We start from the raw sequence: 18,810 nt of genomic DNA, 5'->3' as shown, positions 1-18,810 counted from the left end.
CATCAGATAAGATTTAGCATTTTTATGAGCAATATCAGACTATCTCAAACTAAGATCTGTAACAAAATATTTTTTATAACAGCCTTTTTTACACGATTTATATGCTTAAAGAATAGGAAAGTTTGAGGTTTTAGCTGTTTTCCTATGCTTAAAACACCGTTGCAAACTGAGTTATTTTTACTGAAGTTGTTTGGGTGGTTTTGTTTTGGGTTTTTTTTTTTGTTAGAAATAGGAAATTGAACTTATTCGCTTCTTTTTGGAAGGTGTGATAGGAAGCGTTGTAGGGAAATGCACGCGCCCTTCTCTGTGCCATGTGCTTCCCTCTGCAAAAGCAACAGCAGGGTTTTTTATATCCCCACATAGTCCTTTAGAGTTTGTGCAACTCATTAAAATAGCTCAGGCACTGTAAAAACAAACCCTTCCACTTTTGCTGGGGTGTTTTATTCAGTGAAGCAACCTGGGCTTTTGCATTTAGAACAAGATGCTGACTTTTCCATTTCCAGATTTTCTGCATCAAGCTTCAGGAAGACCAAAAAAAAAAGTTCTGGTGGAACAAATAGCATTTAATTGCAGATCTTGACTAAAAATAAACTTTCTGCAAATAAAGTAGTTTCAGTAAGGCAGCATTTAGCTCCAAATCAGGTAGGAGAGGGACTGAGCTGCACAGGAGGGGCAGAAAGGACCTTCTCCCTCCTTAGTTGGTCATTCCAGCCAGCACAACACAGATAATGGATAACGCACTGTGACTTTCCTGAGCTGGTTCTCTTATCAAAATAAAAGCGGTAACAAAGCAGCACGGTGACGTTCTGCTGGGTTTTGATTCGTTTGTGCCAGAGCAGATGTTTCTAAGTCCTAAATCATCCCAGATCTGAAATTCTCACAGGTACAAAAGAAGCGTATGCTACAATGAAATGACTAATTGCTTAGTCACTGTCATATTTAAATTTAGGCATGTCATCTCTTGTGTTCGACTGCAAATTCCAGGAGATGACTGTGAGGATGACTTAGTGTGAAACCACCCTGTAAGTGACCTTGGAACTGGAGAAATACAAGTAATAACACAGCGTGAGGAGCTGCGGAGCCTCCAAGACTTGTATCAAATGAAGTCAGAGTCAGTTGTTATTTCATGCTGAGCAGTGTGATTGAATAAATATAATTTCTGAAAGGATAACGCAATGACTGTAACTTTTCTGTATTAGCGTATTTTATAGTATTTATACTTTTCCAAACATGGTCACAGCTGATTTTTTTGTCTTTTACTTTCTTCCTATCTTGTTTTTGTTGGTTCGACACTTCCAGTAAGCTCCTCCACCAGTTGTTTTGGCAACGGTTGTAATCTCTGAACTGAGTCACGTTGGAATCCAAACTAATAAGAATTTCCTGTTGGCTCAGAGGAGACGCAGGAATTTTGTTTCCTTTACAAAAGCATTTGGGAAGCAGCTACAGTAGCAGGATAAACATCTGTGTTTGAAATACTTGAACCTACAACTGCTTAAATATCTTTTTTCCCTTGAGCAGAGTTACCTGCCTCCCTAATTAGAGCAAAACTGTACAACAGTTTCTAGTCACGAGAATCCTGTTAAACCCAGATAAAGCCCAGACTTTGGGGGCGCAGGGAATTTATTCAGACCTGGCTTTGCCATGCGGTGCTACGGCCCATCTGCTGAACTGCTCCCATTTCAAACGAGTGGTTGGATGTTCACCACACCGAGACCGACTTTGCACAGCGGCTCCAGTCACAGCTGCAGGGACCCTCAGAAGCGAGAAAACGGTGAAAAGCAAAGGTTTGAGGAAAAAAAAATCTCCCCAAACTCCATAAAACAGTATTTAAGATCCGTGACTAAGCGGATCCCATGCTGCTGCCTGTGTTGTTCAGGCTCTTTACCTGTTCTCTCTGGGCTTGGTTGGGTTTTGCCATGTTTTTCCCCCCTCAGTGTTTCCAGTACGTTCTTAAGACCCTCATGTACCTTCTTCCAGGCCTCACTGTGTTTGGCCTGTGGGAGCTTTATGTCTGACACAGGGATGTTTTTAAGCGTTTCCCCAGTTCAGTGCCATTGTTCCAAGAGAGAACTGTTGATATCTCTCATAAACACGCACTCCTCGGCTTTGCTGCTGCCTTTCTGACGTTCTGGAAAGCTCTCTTTGGTGCTCAGGCCCGGCAGAGCGCCTGCAGCTGTTTCACGCTGGGGAGACTCTCTGGAGTACAGACAGACACAACACTGTGCTGCTGGGTGACATTAATAAGGAAGGGATTTATGACCTCTAAGTGTTCCTTGCAGTCAGTGTTAAAGGTTAAAAAGAGCCTTCGCTTTAAGACCAGCCAAAACCCAGCCTTGCGCTACTCAAGACTCAAAGTAATTTCCTTGACCCGCTCTCCAGGCAGCTGGAACCACCCTGCTCGTTAGTTAATCATTCTCCCTTTTATTCAAAACTGGACTAAGTTCCCAGCCCCATGTAACACTCACAGATGGCAGCACGAGGATGTCAGCTGGTGCTGCAGCTCCTGTTTTGTTACGCTTAAATCTCTCTCAGACAGTGAAATTGGCCATTAACCTCCTAATTCAAGATGGGAAGGAAAAAACTGTCTATTCACAACATGTGTCCTGACACAGGGGGAGGTTTCAAGGCCACCAAACCAGAGTGAGACCCGCTGGAGGGGAATGAAGCCTGTGAGGACGTTGCAGCAGCTCTTGTGATCAGGAGCAGCTCTGGACCGTGCTCAGTTCATTCTGCTGTCATAGACAAGGACACGGACTGAGCATCAGCTTGGGAATCAAACCCTTCAGAAAACAGAAAATCGTTTGCACGGCCCTTAGGAATGGATATTTGCGGCCCTTTCCGCCAAAACTAGAAGCAGCAGCATCAGCTCCTGCCCTCTTGTGGCAGTTTTCAACCTTTAGAGGTTGCTAACAACAATTGGCTGACAAGACTGCATGAAAAACACCCAAGTTTTTCCCGTTCCCACACGGAAAATTGCTCAATGCGATGGTGCCGGCTGCCCCTGCCCCCAGAGCGTGGGGCAAACTTCTCCCTGGGCCACGAGCTGCCGCACCGGGAGAGGAACCGAACCAGAAATCCGTGCATGAGCGAGCACTCGAGAAACTGTCTTCGTCCTGAGGCTGGCAAGGCTATTTTACAACTGCAGTAGTGCAGCAGCCAGAATTTATCTCCATCTGAAAATGAGAGGTCTTGCGGATGGATTAAAGCTGACAGCGACTGCTCCCAGCAGCGGTGTCGGGTCAGGAGCCGCCTGTGAAATACTCAAAAGGAGAGGAAAAAAAAAGACAAAATAAAATACAAAACCATAGAAGAGCCAGATTTGAAGACAATTGAAGCTTCAGCTCCGATTCTACCTGGGCTTGTCACTGGCAGCGTTTCAGCTCATTGCAAACCAGCCCCAGGATGACCTGTTTGTGCCAAGGTCACCAGAGCATTGTGCCAGGACCTGCTGTCTGGGGACACAGGGCTGGATCCACGGTCTGGACAGGGATCTGTGGGCTGACAACAGAACAGGACAGCTGGGGTGGGCGGTAAGGGCTATGTAGGAGGAGCAGCAGTGACAGACCCAGGCCTGTACCCACAGCTGCAGTGTGGGGCCCGTGTGTGCGACTGTCCAGGCACCGCCAGCGACCCAGAGCACCCACAAGAACCACCTGAGAACCACCCACCACCGGGTCCTTTCCCTTCAGCCCAGCAGATGGCACCGAGCAGCAGCAGAGCCCACGCAGGACATCTCCACGGTGGCCCTAGAACACACTCTTGGACCTGAGCCCCTCATGAAAACACCATGAACCGCATACCACCCAGCCCAGCTGGACACCCGGAGCCCAGGACACACCGGGCTGTGCCAGTGGCATGACTGGAGAAGCCACCAACCACCACTTAATGCTTTCCAGGCCACACAACCGAGCAGGATCACAGCAAAGAGCTGAGCAAAGGCTGCCCAGCCTGTGTCCCTGCAAGGGCTGATCATCCCCAGGGTGTTCGCTGCACAGGGGATCCCCGAGGCTCTTCCCCCCAGCTGGGGAGTCCGCTGGGGAGTAAACATGGAGGAGCTCAAACCCCGAGAGCTGAACCACTCGTGGTTGTTGCAAACCCCGAAACAACCTCCACATTCAGAGCACAGGAAAAGAAAACCAACACAAACCTGCAGCTCCCCCCAGGCTGCAGAGAGCAGCCGGCACCCTCCGCTGCGGCATTAACACAGGCTGTGGAGCACGCGAAGAGAAGCTGCCAAATTAATGTATGCTGTGAGTTTATTTCTCCATTTCACACAAGGACAGTGGATTACCCGCGCTGGCCTTGAGATAACTTTCCAGTGCCTGCCCACGGTTGGGGCACAAATCCTCTGAGAAACCATCCTTTGGCCACCAAAACCAGGCTTGAACCTCAGGAGGGAGCTGCAGAGAAGTGAGGGTGCAACGCAACCCCCTTTCCCAACAGGGTGCGGGTGATTCAGCGTCCCCTCCTTCAGAGGGAAGATCAGCAGAAGCATCCAACTGCTGTAGGCTTCTATTTTTAGACCTCTATTCAGGCCAAAATATTTAAGTACCCAAATTCACCTTGGAGAATATCACTACATTTAGTGCTAGACTTGCTAATGGAGACGTTAAAAAAAGAAATGAAAACCCATCGCCATCACCCAACACAACCCCAGCCAGCCCACGGTCTCCTGGGCCATATGTGCTGTTACACCAAGGCAGAGCTGGTTCCCTTCAACTTGCTTAAACCAAAAGAAAAACTTCATTCCCCAGGAAAAAAGCCCTTCACGACGAACATGGATCTCACTGCCGGATTTTCACGGGTTCCATGTTCCCACCCTGGGGGGGCACAAGGAAGGTGTACCATGATTTTCCACCTTAGCCCCTGCCTGGCTGGACTGAGCTCAGATCTGATCTGTTTAAACAGCGCTCAAGCCCACGCTGCTGTACCTGCTTTGTGAGGATCTCCCAGCACGTATTTCAGCAATGGAACCGCAAAGCCGGCAGCACTCGTGTCCCGGGGAGATTTCACGTCAGGCAGCAGCAGGCGCGCAGCTGAGAAGACAAGCTCCACCTTTACTTCTGCTGCGCTCCCGCTATTTGAAATGGCATTGATTTCCTTTCACCCGAGAACAGGAACGCAGTTGCTCAACCAGTGGCACAAGTGTTGCGATTAGATCAGGTAACGCATCCAGGTTGATTTAGAAGTGTTGCTGAACAGTCACAATGAGTTTTTAATACCTGCACCCCCAGCATTTCACCCAGGCCTGGCAGGATACGGATGTGCTACGAGTCCCTGCGCTCCACAGCCGCTCTGGTGGCCGGGAAGATGCTCAGGTGCTTTACAAGTGTTTTGCACTTCAATAGTATTTTTTACCAGCATTTCAATACACATCACAGCTAACTCTGCTGGTCACCGGTTTGCTCAGGACTAAAGTTTGCACCACTTCCCTGCCCCATCCCACTGGGAAAAGGACAGATTTTCCCCTAATCTCCTCAAAAATATATTTACCAAATATCTGAGGGTCTCACTACTCAATCCAGGCTCCCCAAAAGGTATCTCCCCGCTCCCCCATCTGTAATTTACTATTTCAGCCTCTGCAGAGCTCTGGGTTGCGTTGCACTGGTAGGATGCCAACCCCCTATCGATCTCCAGACTGCTGCCAATGAACCACCCCAATGGGTAATTGGCAGGATGTCTGAAACACCAAAGGGAACTTCCACTCTCTGAAACCTCGAGTCCTCCACAATTACAGGGTACGATCAATCGACAGTAAAACATGAAGAGACAGGGTTGCTACCACTGCGTACAACACCAGCTCTCCGCTGTTTAGAACCCTAAGCTCCCAACCAAACTCTTTCCTTCACAAAAATCACGTTCACTTGGGTCCCAGCTCACAAGTCTGGGAGGAGACTACTTGGAAGGCAGATAACAGCTAACTTTAAAACGGAAGTTTTAAATGTGAAGGGCTGTATAAATCATGTCTGTTCTCCGAAACGTAGATTGCAGGCAGCCGCAGAGGTCTTGCCAAAGCCAAAACATTTTCTCACAGTTTGACGAAAACGAGCGGAAAAGCAGAACTGCCCCACTCGGCCCAGCACAAACAAGAGGCAACAGCAACGTACGTGTTCAGCTGAAATCCTTTGGCAACACCGGGGCGGATGAGCGCAAGCCTCTAGATAACCCTTTATCCAGATAGGCCTTTTCCACTGCAAAAAGCAGATCCCAGCTCGCTTCAGCCAGAGGAGGAGGAAACCCGGGCCCAAGGGCAGAGGAAGGCTCAGATCTCTCAGGAGAGGCCTTATCAGTTCAGGCTCCCTCCAGCAGCCCCTCGGCTTCAACAGTCCGCAGCGTTCAGCTCCTTCTCATTACAGAGTCATCACACAAGCTCCCCTTCCTAAATCTTCCCTGCAGCGAGCAGCTTTATTTTAATAATGGGCAATTCCTAGAGGCCAGAGACAGCACAGAAGTACCGATCGCACAGAAAAAGAGACTGGCCGGGGGAGCAATAAACACACACAGAAAAACAGGAGCAGACAGCATCCTCTGTAAAAATAAGAGGGACAAAAAGCACCAGGTACCAGGGCGGCGAAGGAGGTTTTTCTCTTTTCTTTACCAGCTCAAACACAGAAGCAAAATAAATCAAGAGAGCTGACTGGAGTTGGCCTCATGTAACCGGGATGGTGGGTTTACAAACACCCCCAGCCAGCTCTGTACCACCCACCCCAAACCAAAACTGATGGTGGTTTTTTCCCCCGTGGCCGCCTTTCCGATGGTCAGGTCTCGAGCACCACTGCAGCTCCAGCATTAAGGGTTTGATTAGTGGTGAGTCTGATTGGTAGCAAAACCCAGGAACTGCAGGAAAGCTGGATGGGCTCTGGAGAGGCAGCTCTGGAAACAGCCTGCTAATGAAGTACCTTCCAATTAAGCCATCCAGAATTAGTAGCTGCAATCACTTCCCAGCCAGAGCCAGGCTCGCTCCACGGGGCAGAGCCACGGCTGCGGGAAGGGCAAGACCCAACTACTGCAAAAACGGGAACAAGGACTCAAAAAGTCAGTTTTGTCACAGTCCCCCAACCCTCCTTCCACGAGCGACGGCTTTGGAAGTCAGACCTTGCCCAGACTTCTGTCTTGACATAACCAGGGAAGCCTCCACCGAGACGGTGCTTCGTCATCCCTCCAGAAGCGCCGTTTAAAAGGATAATGTGGTTTAAAGAAGCAATTCAGCCACCTGCAACACAACAAGTCTGCATTTTTATTGAGTTAGTAAGGTCTCAACGGATTCCGATTTAAGTGATTTATAAGAAACTCTCCTTTCTCACAGCAAGAGCAAGGCCTGCCCCAGGAAAGAGATGAACTCAAAGAAATCACATCACCAACGTACAAGCAGCATCACCCTCCGCAACGGCTGGATTTCTCCTCACACCTCGGACTCGTAGCACAAACCTTAAATCATGGCAATCAACCCATCAGCTTTCTTGAAATCTAACTCAAGCACGGCAGTGACAGTTTTTGGAGTGGGATATAAACGCTACACAGAGTCTTGAAAAAGCAACACGGCTGGAATATAAGCAATACAATTTTAATTCTGACCAGTCACCTACAAACCCCTTGTCTTTCCACTGTTCTGATGGCGTTATTAAATATCACGTTCGTGACATCACTTGGGAAAAATGACACAAAGATACAGACATTATGATACAATAGTACAAATGATAAATTATTTATACAGTAAATAATGTCAATAGTCAGCACAAATTCATAAAAAGCAGCCAGCTCCCAGTATTATGAAAACAGTTTGGTAAATATTTAAATTTTAACACTTGTAAAGGAAGCGAGTCTTGTGAGATTCTGCTGTGAAAAATAAACCATAGATTTCTCCACAATTTGTGCAATATTAATACATACAGTACACATTAGAAACTGTAACAGCAAAAGGGAGGATGGATAACAATAGTTGTCTTAGCTACGGGACTTCAAAAAGACTGTAAACACCACAACCCACCATGGTTTTCCTTCCCTGACCCCTCAATGTAGTTTAGTTTCTATATAGTATAAAACTGAATAAATAACTGAGCTTATTTTGGGTTTAAAATTATGCCAAGATTTTTTTTTTTTAATTTTTTTTTTACAAAATATTTAACACTTTCTCTTTGGTCAATTTGACCAGTAAGGCTATTTCGGGATACTAACATTTTTAAAAATTAAAAGCACTTTGAATATTTGCAAGTGAGAAAAGAAGGGGAAAGAGGGAAACGCGTTTGGAGCGATACGCCAGAGCGGACGCGATGGGATCCGCACGCGTCCTCTGCGTGAAAAGAAGCGGGAGGGCGAGGAGGGGGGAAGAATTATTCTGGAGAGCAGTTAAACTATCACAAAAAGAGATGGACCACTATGGGCACCACTGACGCTCCTCCTGGCCAGGACAGAAACCACTGCTCAGCGTTGCCGCCGCAGCTCCAGCCCAGGAACCCAGCACATTTACCAAACCAGCCACTTCTCCTCTTAAACTCGGGTCCTGCCGCAAGCCCCAGGTTAGGCTGGGAATCTCAGCCTGGTTAGTCCCCAGCCTAACGCTTCCTAGCGCCACGGGCTGGGCTGGTCGCTCTTCAGAGTGCCTTGTCATGGCTTATTGTGCGATATACATCTACATATATATATATTTATAATGTCAAAGTAATACAGCTCTTACAGAAGTGGCTTGGTAAAAGCAACAATTTGCCATTCAGCAGTTTCATTAAGCTCGGGCTCCCTACCAGACCTATGGCATGTTTGTATCGATTCATGGTGACTCTGAACTGTAGATTACTTTATCATTTTAAATATTTACTAAATAAACCCCATCTTGCCTCCAAAAACAGTTTTCTAGTGTTTAACGAGAGGACGCGGTCAGAACTTTTTGGCTGAACAGACAATGCCCCATCTAACTGTTGCAAATGCATTCGGGTGACAGACTAAGGGGAAAAAACATCAAGTGACTTCAACTCCACTGTTGATAAAATTAAACTGGAAAAATAATGAAGGATAAATCTTGCCACAGATCAATTGGAAAGCACTTTCCCTCCCATTCTGCAAGTATCACACCCTTCCTGGTCTACACTTCTCAATAACTTCAACAACAACAAAAAAAAGTATTTTTCCTTACTCTGAAAGGCAACATGAATGGTTTTTTGTTTTGTTTTTAAAGACATACTGGGTGTGGACAGCAATTCTCCTTCCTCCTATATAAAAACAAGAGCAGATGAACATTCCGAATCCTACTTGCAAATTCAACAGCGGTCAAGAGGATCGAACAATCTGCATAGAAACATCCACACGTTTAGCATTCCGCGTACTAACAGAGCTACACTGACCTACACAGCTACAAACCTGTGATTGTACCCTAGATTTGATAGTCTTCCAGCCTCCCCTGCCCACCACAAGATAGAACCCGGTCCCTTCCACCTTTGTCAGCCCCTTTTTCCTGCGGCACACGACTCTGGGCTGGCACGGTGTCATTTCACCACAACACACAACTCTGGCAATTTATTTCAGCTTTTGTTTTGTTTTCCCCTCCTAATTATGGAAAGGCCACCAAGATGCATCAGTTCATTGAGGAGATGCCCCCGAGGCAGGAGCGAGCGCTGGGACGTCCCTTTCCACGGGCTGAGCTCCAGCGCTGCTCCAACGTCCCCGAAAAGACCGAGTTTCCCCCAGAAACGCCGCCCGAAACCTGAGCGCGGTTTAGTGCCGATGAGTCCGGACATGCAAGTTAAACCGTCTAAGTCGAGCTTACAATTAATAGTTGCAAATGGAACCGGTTAATAATCTGGAGCGCACCTTTCATTAAGAAAAATTAGTCAAGAAAATGTATGAGTCGTGTTTGTACATGAGAATTTTTAACATCTCAAGAAGTATTACAAGGAAAAAACAGCCTCTCTTTGTGATCTTCATAAAGGCTGAAGGTCTGTCCATTTTGGCAGTCGGAAAACGGGAACAAATCAAGGGAAAGGCGACTTTAGTGTTTTTTCTTTTTAATGTAGTCTTAAATCACGTTATGCTCAAATTCAATTCATCTAAAAATAATTAGTCACGAGAATTTGTTTTGATTCGCATTATGAATACTTCATTTAAAAGTAAATATTTTAGTGTTAATCTTCCCTTTTAAACTCTCTTTACAGAAACAAAGAGCTAAAACCATAAATAAGAGGGCATTAAAACCATAAAAATGACATTTGCCAATATCTTAATTTTTCAGCCAGACTGGATAAATCTATCAAAACCAGACAGTTAAATAAGAACCACATTATAAAAATTAGCAAAAAAAGGACTATTAGGTAACTCTGCAAACTCAAATATGAAACTGTACTAAACAAAATATGTGCAAAAGTATACAAGAATAACTGCATATCGCAAGGTTAAGCCTGAATTAGTTTTAAAGCTTGCCCCGTTGAAACTGAATCCAAAGTTGTCCCGCTGTATTTTTTCTTTTTCTCCTCTTTCAACTCACATTGTAAGTCAAATAAAAACAAAATACACATGAAAACTTCCAAACGAAGCTGGTACTGGACAAGCACAGAGCAGGACACTCACTCAGCACGAGTGCAGCATGCCACTCACAGAGAGTTCCTCGGGAGTCCTTAGAGAGTAGTGTACAAATTCAACACCGCATACAACAGCACACGTTATACTCGACAACTTGAGAATGTTCTTGGGTGTTTTTTTTTAATCTGTGTTTTTACGTTTTTCTCTTTTTTTGTTTGTTTTTGTTTTTTTGTCCTTTTTGAGACAAGCTTGCTTTCTCGGTCAAACCTCTGATAGGAAAGCAGTGCGATTTTTGCGTTGCAATGTTTAATGCATAAAAACCAGCCGCCTGGGCCCTCCGAATCGTTCTCTTCTAAGAGTAAGGACTATGGGTGAACCAACAGTCTAGAACTGTGTGTAGGTATGTGCAAAACATTCACTAGCACTCTGAATCTCAGGTCTATCGTAGGGGCATAGGAAGTGACAAATGCAGGTATAGAGTAATTTCAGGATCCAGCACATCATCTGACATCTACAAAATAGCCAACTGGAGTTTAAAATGCCAGGTTCTCCCTAGAAAGTGTATTGAAATGATTAACAAAGTAACAAAATGGGCAGAATCTAACTTTGGTGAAAAGTCTGAACATTTCAGGTAATGCTCAACAAGCCAAAGTAAGGTACCATCTGTAGCAAAGACTAGATTTAGATTAACTGGTAAGTAGAGACAACTCTTCAAAGATCATAACTGTAAACTGCAAATCTACTTCCAAGTCTCTTACACACCGTTCAGTCCACACAGGCCACGTTCATCGCGCTGTAAAGACTTCAGCCTGGAAACACTATGAAAAGAAAAGTTCCTTTAATTGGGTCTTTATAGGAGAAAAGGGTTAGTTGTATTTGTAGCCTGGGAGGCTGATGGTGGGATTCCCGTACTGTGGAGAGGTTGGGTCATTGATCCTGCAATGCTCACGTTCAGCCCCTGGCCCATCCTCGTTAGCGTGCCCATCGCTGGTATCGGCGCCATTCCCACAGGCACGGGGGCCATGGAAGACAGAGGTATCGGCTCCATGCTCATCGGCGGCACGGCACTGAAAGAAGGGCTGGTTCCCATCACGGGACTCGCTCTCATCTGGTTCAGAGTGAGCGGCTGAGGCTGATTCACCTGGAAGGGGTTGATTGGAGTTGGTGCTGTAGCGGCACCTGGGTTGGAGAGAAGAAGGGGGAAAGAGATGGCACCTCCATGAACACGATGGCCTTTTCTCTTAAAGAACGCACCTTCTGTCCATCCTCATGTGCTCCCAGCCCCAAAATACTCTGTGGAGAAACCTGCATGGGTGTCATTCAGCAAACTGGGCCTGCGCTGGTGCGCACGTGCAGTCTGTTTCCTTCAACCTACCAACGCCACAAAACACCCCTTTGCTGACCAAGTTTCCGCTCCTGATGGTAGTCACTGGAGATAGAGCCTCTAAATTTGGTTACCTGGAACATGCCTAACCATGACATCCACATCACTAATTTTTTTCTAAATGTTGCTTAAAATTTGCATTACAGAAGAGAACTGCAGGCTCTCCACACTCCTTTACTGCAATCTGGCTTCTGCAGATCTGTGCATTTACTTCAAGATCTCGCCCAGTCAACTCCATTTAGAAGCTGTACATGCTTCTGGCACCGAGTTTTGACAATAATTCATAAAGTAAACAAGTTGTTTCCGAATTACAGCGGTGCTAGAAAAAGCAGTGAATAACTTTCCCAGCGTTTGAGGTCCTTTGGGCTGCTGCCAACACTACAAATTCCTTTTACCATATATGTATAGCGTTATTTGGATGGCCTAGTGACCCCTCATAAACTTTTTGTAGTAACCGGTAATGGCAGATACACAGACTTCCTCTTGCTAAACACTGCCAAGGCTGTTCAGAATTACTGGTTTTTTCCTACCCAAGGAGCTTAATAAACTGTCAGGTTTTTTCCATTGGAAGAGTGAAGAAAATAAATACTGAATAGCATTTTAAAGTATTTCACCATACTAGCCTCACAGAGAAGTTTCACTGCATATGAAGAGCTTTTAAAAAATAGATATATCTTCCATGTGTTTAGTGCCACCACCCAAGTCTACTCTAAGTAAAGACTCACTTCTAACAGGGGCCAATTTACAGGAGAACTGCAACAGCCTATTTTTTTCCAAAATACACTGAGAGTGTGTTTTGATCAGAACCAGTTTATCTAGGTAGCCTAAAGTCAGCCTAACCAGCAACCCACTAGACGACACTGCAGAGTTTGCGACCTGAAGCTCAGGCTGCTGTCAGATGCTGTGCCTGCTGTAGCACAAAAAAGGGCAATTCCCACCCGTGCCCACAAGAAGCTGTCCCCTATTACCCTTCCAAAGGATTCCTGGCAGTGCACATTCACATCTTATCTGTTCTGACAATCAATCGGCTTTACCTCAGCCATTCTCAATAACCCAAAGCGTTCTACCACAGATCATTTCAAGAAAGCAGATGTAAAAGTGGAAGAAAAATTTCTTGAACAAAGCTCAGCCAACAGATCAGCTGCAGACGCAAGAGAAGAAACTCTGTGCGCTCAGAGTCGGCAGTTTGCCTTGAAACCATGATGCCTCCCCCTTCTGCTCTCAGGAGAGGTTCAGGTTGGACAGGAGGAAAAGGTTCTTCACCCAGGGGGTGCTGGACACTGGAACAGGCTCCCCAGGGAGGTGTCACAGCCCCAAGCCTGACAGTGTTCAAGAGACTGGACAATGTCCTCAGACACACAGTGTGAACTGTGGGGTTGTCTTGTGTAGGGACAGGAGCTGGACTTGATCACCTTTGTGGGTCCCTTCCAACTCAGGACATTCTATGACTCTATGTTCTCTGTCATGATCTGTTGGCTGAAGTCATCAAGAAAAATACACCAAAATCAGCTTACGTTACATCAAATAGGACTGAGTTATGCAGAATTTTCCTATAGAAAGGGAAAGCTAAACTAGAAAACTATAGGAACGTGCAGAAACAGACCTGGCGCCAAGAATGGATTCAGTGAAGTAACCGGTTGCGGTGGCTTAGACACCAGTGAATCCAGGTTCACCAAAGCAGCGTTGGGACCCAAAAAAGACTCGGGGGTTTTCCGAGCTGCACTTTGTTTGCCTGATGTCGCGCTTGAGTGTTGGGAATCAAAGAGATCAGGACTTGTGGTACCGCTATGCTGAGATGGCAAAGTGGAACCTGATTCAGCTGAAACAACACAAAGAGAAAAAACTTATCTCATTAATCTACATAGTCAAGCAAAGAAAACCCCGAAGTCTCTGACAACGGAAATGTTTTAAAATCTAATGTTTGTATTAGTCAGATTTAAATGTTTCAGTACATGTTACACCCTTATAGCACGCAAGCAGATAAATGTTCTTTAGAAGAGCATGAAGAAGCTACAGTTAGAGTTGCAGCGCTCTACTGAAGGCACTACCTGATTTTCCCTGATGAATATTCTCACAACTACGCTGCAACCAATGGGACTAAGGGTTTCCAAGGGAAAAAAAATATTCCAAAGCCTTGGCTCCTGCCCTTGCACTGTGCCACTGCTGCACCCTTCCTACGGAGATTCTGCCCAGGTTTTCCCTTTTGTGTTAGAGTAGCCCAGCCCAGCTTTGAATTAGTCACCACTCTTTCAGGCAGAACCATCCTGAAAGTACACAGTATCTAAGCGCTTATAGGTTAAGATCTGGCAGTTCTTATTTTCGTGACTAAAGACCAAATAAAAAATAAAGCATTTGTAGAAGTGTATTTTCTCATCTTCCTACTGTTGTTACACACTAGAATGTACATATTTGAGAAATGCAGTCAACATTGTTCTGTTTGACTCTCTGAGCATGAGCCATACTCCAAACATGCTGGAGTTGTAAATTTAGAACTCAAACAAATTTCTGGGTCAATGCCATGAAAGGTTACAGAGTGAAATTCTATAGCTTGCAATGCAAAAGGCCCATTCCCCATAAGTTCATGCACAGGCTAAAATTTTAACAACAAGCTTTTACTGCTGCAGTACCACCAGGTTTAATCTTTGCCTTTGCGAAAGTCAATTTTATTTATTTTAATCAAATTTAAGAATAGAGACATTTGTTGCTGAGACTATCACCCAGACTGTTCGCATGCTAAGAATTTGATTCATACCTGGCTTTTTGGAAGTTCGAAGTGTGTCAAATTCAGAAAAATCATCTTTAACTGTACCATTCAAATTACTGAAGAGGTCAAAAGATGTACTTCCTGTTCAAAACAACAAGACTGTTGTCATTTGTCTGTCATTTACAGATCTCTGGATGCATCACACACCTGGTCCTACTGAAAGTCATTTCTAGTCCATTCACGTCACCAAGAAGCCGCCCTGTCATGTTCCAGGGCAGCAGTTCAGATCTGCTTGAGTCTCCTACTCTTCCCCAGGACCAGGATAATGTCACAAAACTGTCCTTTCTGACAGTATTAGCCAACTAATTCAGAGCAATGTGCTTTTGAATCACCTTAGCATGCTGGGTTTGCACTGTGTGTCTGCACTAGACAGATGTATAGACAATATATTGCTGCGGAAAAGGAGAACAGCGACAAATTTAGAGCCTAAGCTATAAAGTGTGTTAAGCAGCCCTCAAGTAAAACACAGTTCTGAATACAGGTCCAAAGACAAAAGTATCATTGCTATAAATTAAGTGATGATTTGAGTTATGCTTCCCAAGTTAAAAGGAGCAGAAATGCAACAGCAAAGGTTATCTACGCCAGGTAGAGAGGGTAAGGCCCCGTTAGCTAAAGCACCAGAACTTGCGCATAGTTTGCAACAAATGAGAACGTAACATTTTCAAAATGTGGATACACCTGTACCTCAAAATGGAGAAAGAAAAACCACACCTAAATGAAAAGCACTCACACTGCTGAAAAGCTTTAAAGTTTGCCTTTCTTTTTTTTTGGTATTAATGTTTTTCTAACTTCGTTTTAACCTTCAACACATTTCCAGCGAATGAACATACGGACTTAGCTCCATAAAGAGCATAAAAAGACAAAAACACAAGAGAAGGAGTGAAGACTGTATATAACAACAATATAATAACAATACTTCTTCTCAAGAACAAAGGACCCACCACGGTTAAAGAACCATTCTTGTAATGATCCAGTTGTTGCCCTTTGCCCAGCGAAAAGCTGATTAGACAACTTTTTGCAGTACTCAGACTCCTTTGTTTATTATATATCACGATGAACAACTCGCAGAAAATGCATTTAGGATGTATTTAGCCACGGTGCCAACATGCAAATACCAGGTATTAAGACTCATCGAGGCTGCATTAGTTATAGAGCATGAATAGACAATTACATCAGCACCTGCTGTATCTTGCTACACAAGGGCTGAGGGACAGTTTCACACCCTCCATTGGAAGGAACAAACCTTCATTTGCACCTCTAAACATCTCCACAGAGCAAGGAGCTGCTCAACCTGTCAATCTGCTTTTGCAGAGACATCCACCTGCAGAGCTATTTATCATGATGAAAGGTAAAATTAGAGTATCGTTCATTTCCAGAAATTAAGTCCTTGTCTGCTTAAAGATAAAACCCATTTAAAAACCCAACAGCAGCAGCAGCCCTAAGCGCTCAGCACACATCCACACATCCCAATAAAAGAACATAGAAGGGACAGAGCATGAAGAAGCAACATGAATTCAGAGCTTTAAGTCAGAATAATTACATTTCAGTTCTTTTTGCTGCTAGCTACTACAACTCCCATTTATTTTCCAGACCAGTACTGCAAATTGTTCAGCACGAGATGAGATAATTTCTCACCAGAAGTAGAGAGAGGTTTGTTTGCAGGTGCTGGTCCCCAAGGATCCACAGAAGGTTTTGCTGCAGTAGAAGATGGCTGAGCAGGAGCCCAAGGGTCAACATTTTTGGACAGAGACTGAGCTGTGGATCCTGCTGGTGCTGCCCAAGGGTCAACAGAAGCAGCTGGTTTGGCACCTGCAAAAAGAGCCAGCGAGAATACACGTCAATGCAGTTCTACTTTGGAAAGCTTTCCTTGGAGATTGATGCCTCTTATGAGTCATTATTGCCAATTAATACCAAACATGAATAGGCGAAGCAGCTCAACATGAGGTATTCTGCTAAGTCTCAGCATCAGTGCGATACATACTGAACAACCACAAATAAATTCTGTGCAACACAAATGAATAAAACAAATCTGTTTGAAACTGAATTAAAAAAAAATCTGCAGTTCCAACTAGAAAATAAACTTGTTTTTGTTACAGACATTGTCACCACAACTGACTGACCAGGAAATGCTAAAATTCTCCAAATAAGCCCAGCTATCCCCACACCAGTACTTACATTTCCTTTATCTACGCTCAGTGCTGAGTTATGAGCAATGTCACACCAGAAATGCTAATGACAGCACTTCCCACAAACAAAAGCTTTCAGAAATATCTTTTCTTTCATAAAGAGAGTACACAAAATCAGAGCACTTGGGACGATACCTTCCCGTAGCTTCCATTATCTCTACTGAAATACCAAAGCATATCTAGGATTTGAGAAATGCAGTTTAATGAGTCACTCTTTTTAGCAAATTCACAAATCTTACATCTTCAAGACCACCCTTGGAAGGCAAGTAACCAGCAAGCTGGAACAAGGGGATGTTCTGTGGCATTTAAACCAAGTTGGAAGCCACTGAGAGGAAACGCTACAGCTGCAACTGATGCAAGGAAAATCTTGTCAGAGGATGATATATCGAGCACAAGACCTGAAGAAGGGGGATTTTGTTTGGTTTTTTAACCACAGAAAAATACATTAAACAGCCTTAGGGTCCAAAATTTGGAGCTTTTCCTGATGTCATGCTTGCAGTTTATCACCAAAAATTAAACAATTACACTTAGACTAATGAATGAACTGTAGTTGGCCCAGTAATTTGTGTAGGTGCTTTTAATGCTGCCATGAGGGGAAAAACAAACAAAAAAATGGCACTTCCTTATTAAACTTAAAAGTTTTCACCAGGAATGTGGATGGCAGTGTGCTGAACACTAACACAAATGACTCTGAAGCACTTTATAGCAGGGGTTGTAGAATCACCAGCCTAAAGCAAAACTGACAGAACTACGCTGTTTATATCTTCATGAAAAAGTTCCATTTGCACAGAAACCCCTGACCCCTCAAAACAGATAAAACCCAAATCCAGCAAAAGCAGATCCAGTTCCCATTCCAGACACATCATACGTTTAATGTGCACTGCGAGGAACCACCAGCTTTCTTATGCAAAGGAATGACATCTTGGACAGGCTTTGGCCAACCAGCACACTGCACAGGCAGCAAAACACACACCCAAACACCAAAAAGTGGGTTTAATTGCTATTTAAAATGTGAAGCATTGGATCTTTCACTTCAGAAACAGATTCCACAAACTGACCATCAAAAGCTCATGAAACACGATGAATATTTAAAACTGTAACCTCAAATTTTTTTACTACAAAAAAAATCTCCATTCAAATAATTTAACCCATTTGGTTTTGACAGGATACACATCACATTTCACTAGGAGCAACTAAACACACAGTAATTCAGATCTATGGGCTTCCTAAGTATAGCACCCCGCCTAAGTACAACATTAAATACTGGTAAAGAGTCAAAGCCAACGACACTGGACACAACTTGTAGTCAGAGCAGGAGCATCCGCCTGGTCTGAGACAAGTTGTTTTTGCGGCACAAAGACAGCAGAAGCTTCACTCTTCTCCTCTTCCTTCAGATTCAAAATGCATACACAAAAACGCAGCAGAGTGCAACTTCTGTTTGTTTCTGGTTGGAAATGTGTCAGGGAACATTAGTTATAGAGTATGGAAAACAATCCAAATGGACTAATACACTGTCCTTATCAAGCAGGACATTGTACATTGAGGAACTCTGAAAAGCTCAATAATAACTAGTAAAACCTTTTAACCAAGCATTCCTTCTGGCAGTTTGTTCTTACCAAATGATTGCCAGGGGTCAGAGGCAGTGGCTGCAACTGTGGATCCTCCCCAGGGATCAGTTTGGTTTGCAACAGCAGGAGGTCCCCAAGGCTCCGTTTTCTGTGGGGCCGGTGCCGAGGAGGGCAGGGCATCCATTAGGTCCAAAAGAGTGGTATGCTGAGGACAGGAATCAGCTGAGCTTTAATCAAAGGCATTACCAATCTCAAGTACAAACCCATGAGAGTGAAGAAGCTTTTTTTTTTTTCCTTTTACACACCTGCATTGACAAGTAGTTTGAAATTTAACCCACACGGAAGCAGCTTTAAGCTATACAACAAAGCAATCCCAAAAGCATTAAAGAGCTCAGTATTAAG

The 18,810-nt window shown here is 44.5% G+C and overlaps 1 protein-coding gene across 1 annotated transcript in view; it reads right to left on the bottom strand.

The window, feature by feature from the left end:
• Positions 1–9,557: 9,557 nt before the first annotated feature.
• The window catches only part of EPN2 (epsin 2), a 42,845-nt gene continuing 33,592 nt past the window's right edge, over positions 9,558–18,810 (bottom strand). Inside the window, exons 5-9 of the mRNA XM_080354274.1 lie at positions 18,457–18,613; positions 16,290–16,463; positions 14,643–14,735; positions 13,494–13,709; positions 9,558–11,685 (exon numbers count right to left, since the gene is read on the bottom strand). Of these exons, the coding sequence (XP_080210400.1) occupies positions 11,357–11,685; positions 13,494–13,709; positions 14,643–14,735; positions 16,290–16,463; positions 18,457–18,613 (969 nt within the window). The 3' untranslated portion in view covers positions 9,558–11,356. The remainder of the gene's footprint in view (positions 11,686–13,493; positions 13,710–14,642; positions 14,736–16,289; positions 16,464–18,456; positions 18,614–18,810) is intronic.

Source organism: Nesoenas mayeri, assembly GCF_963082525.1.
Source record: "Nesoenas mayeri genome assembly, chromosome: 15".
NCBI lineage: Eukaryota > Metazoa > Chordata > Aves > Columbiformes > Columbidae > Nesoenas > Nesoenas mayeri.
This window is presented reverse-complemented; position numbering and strand designations above follow the sequence as displayed.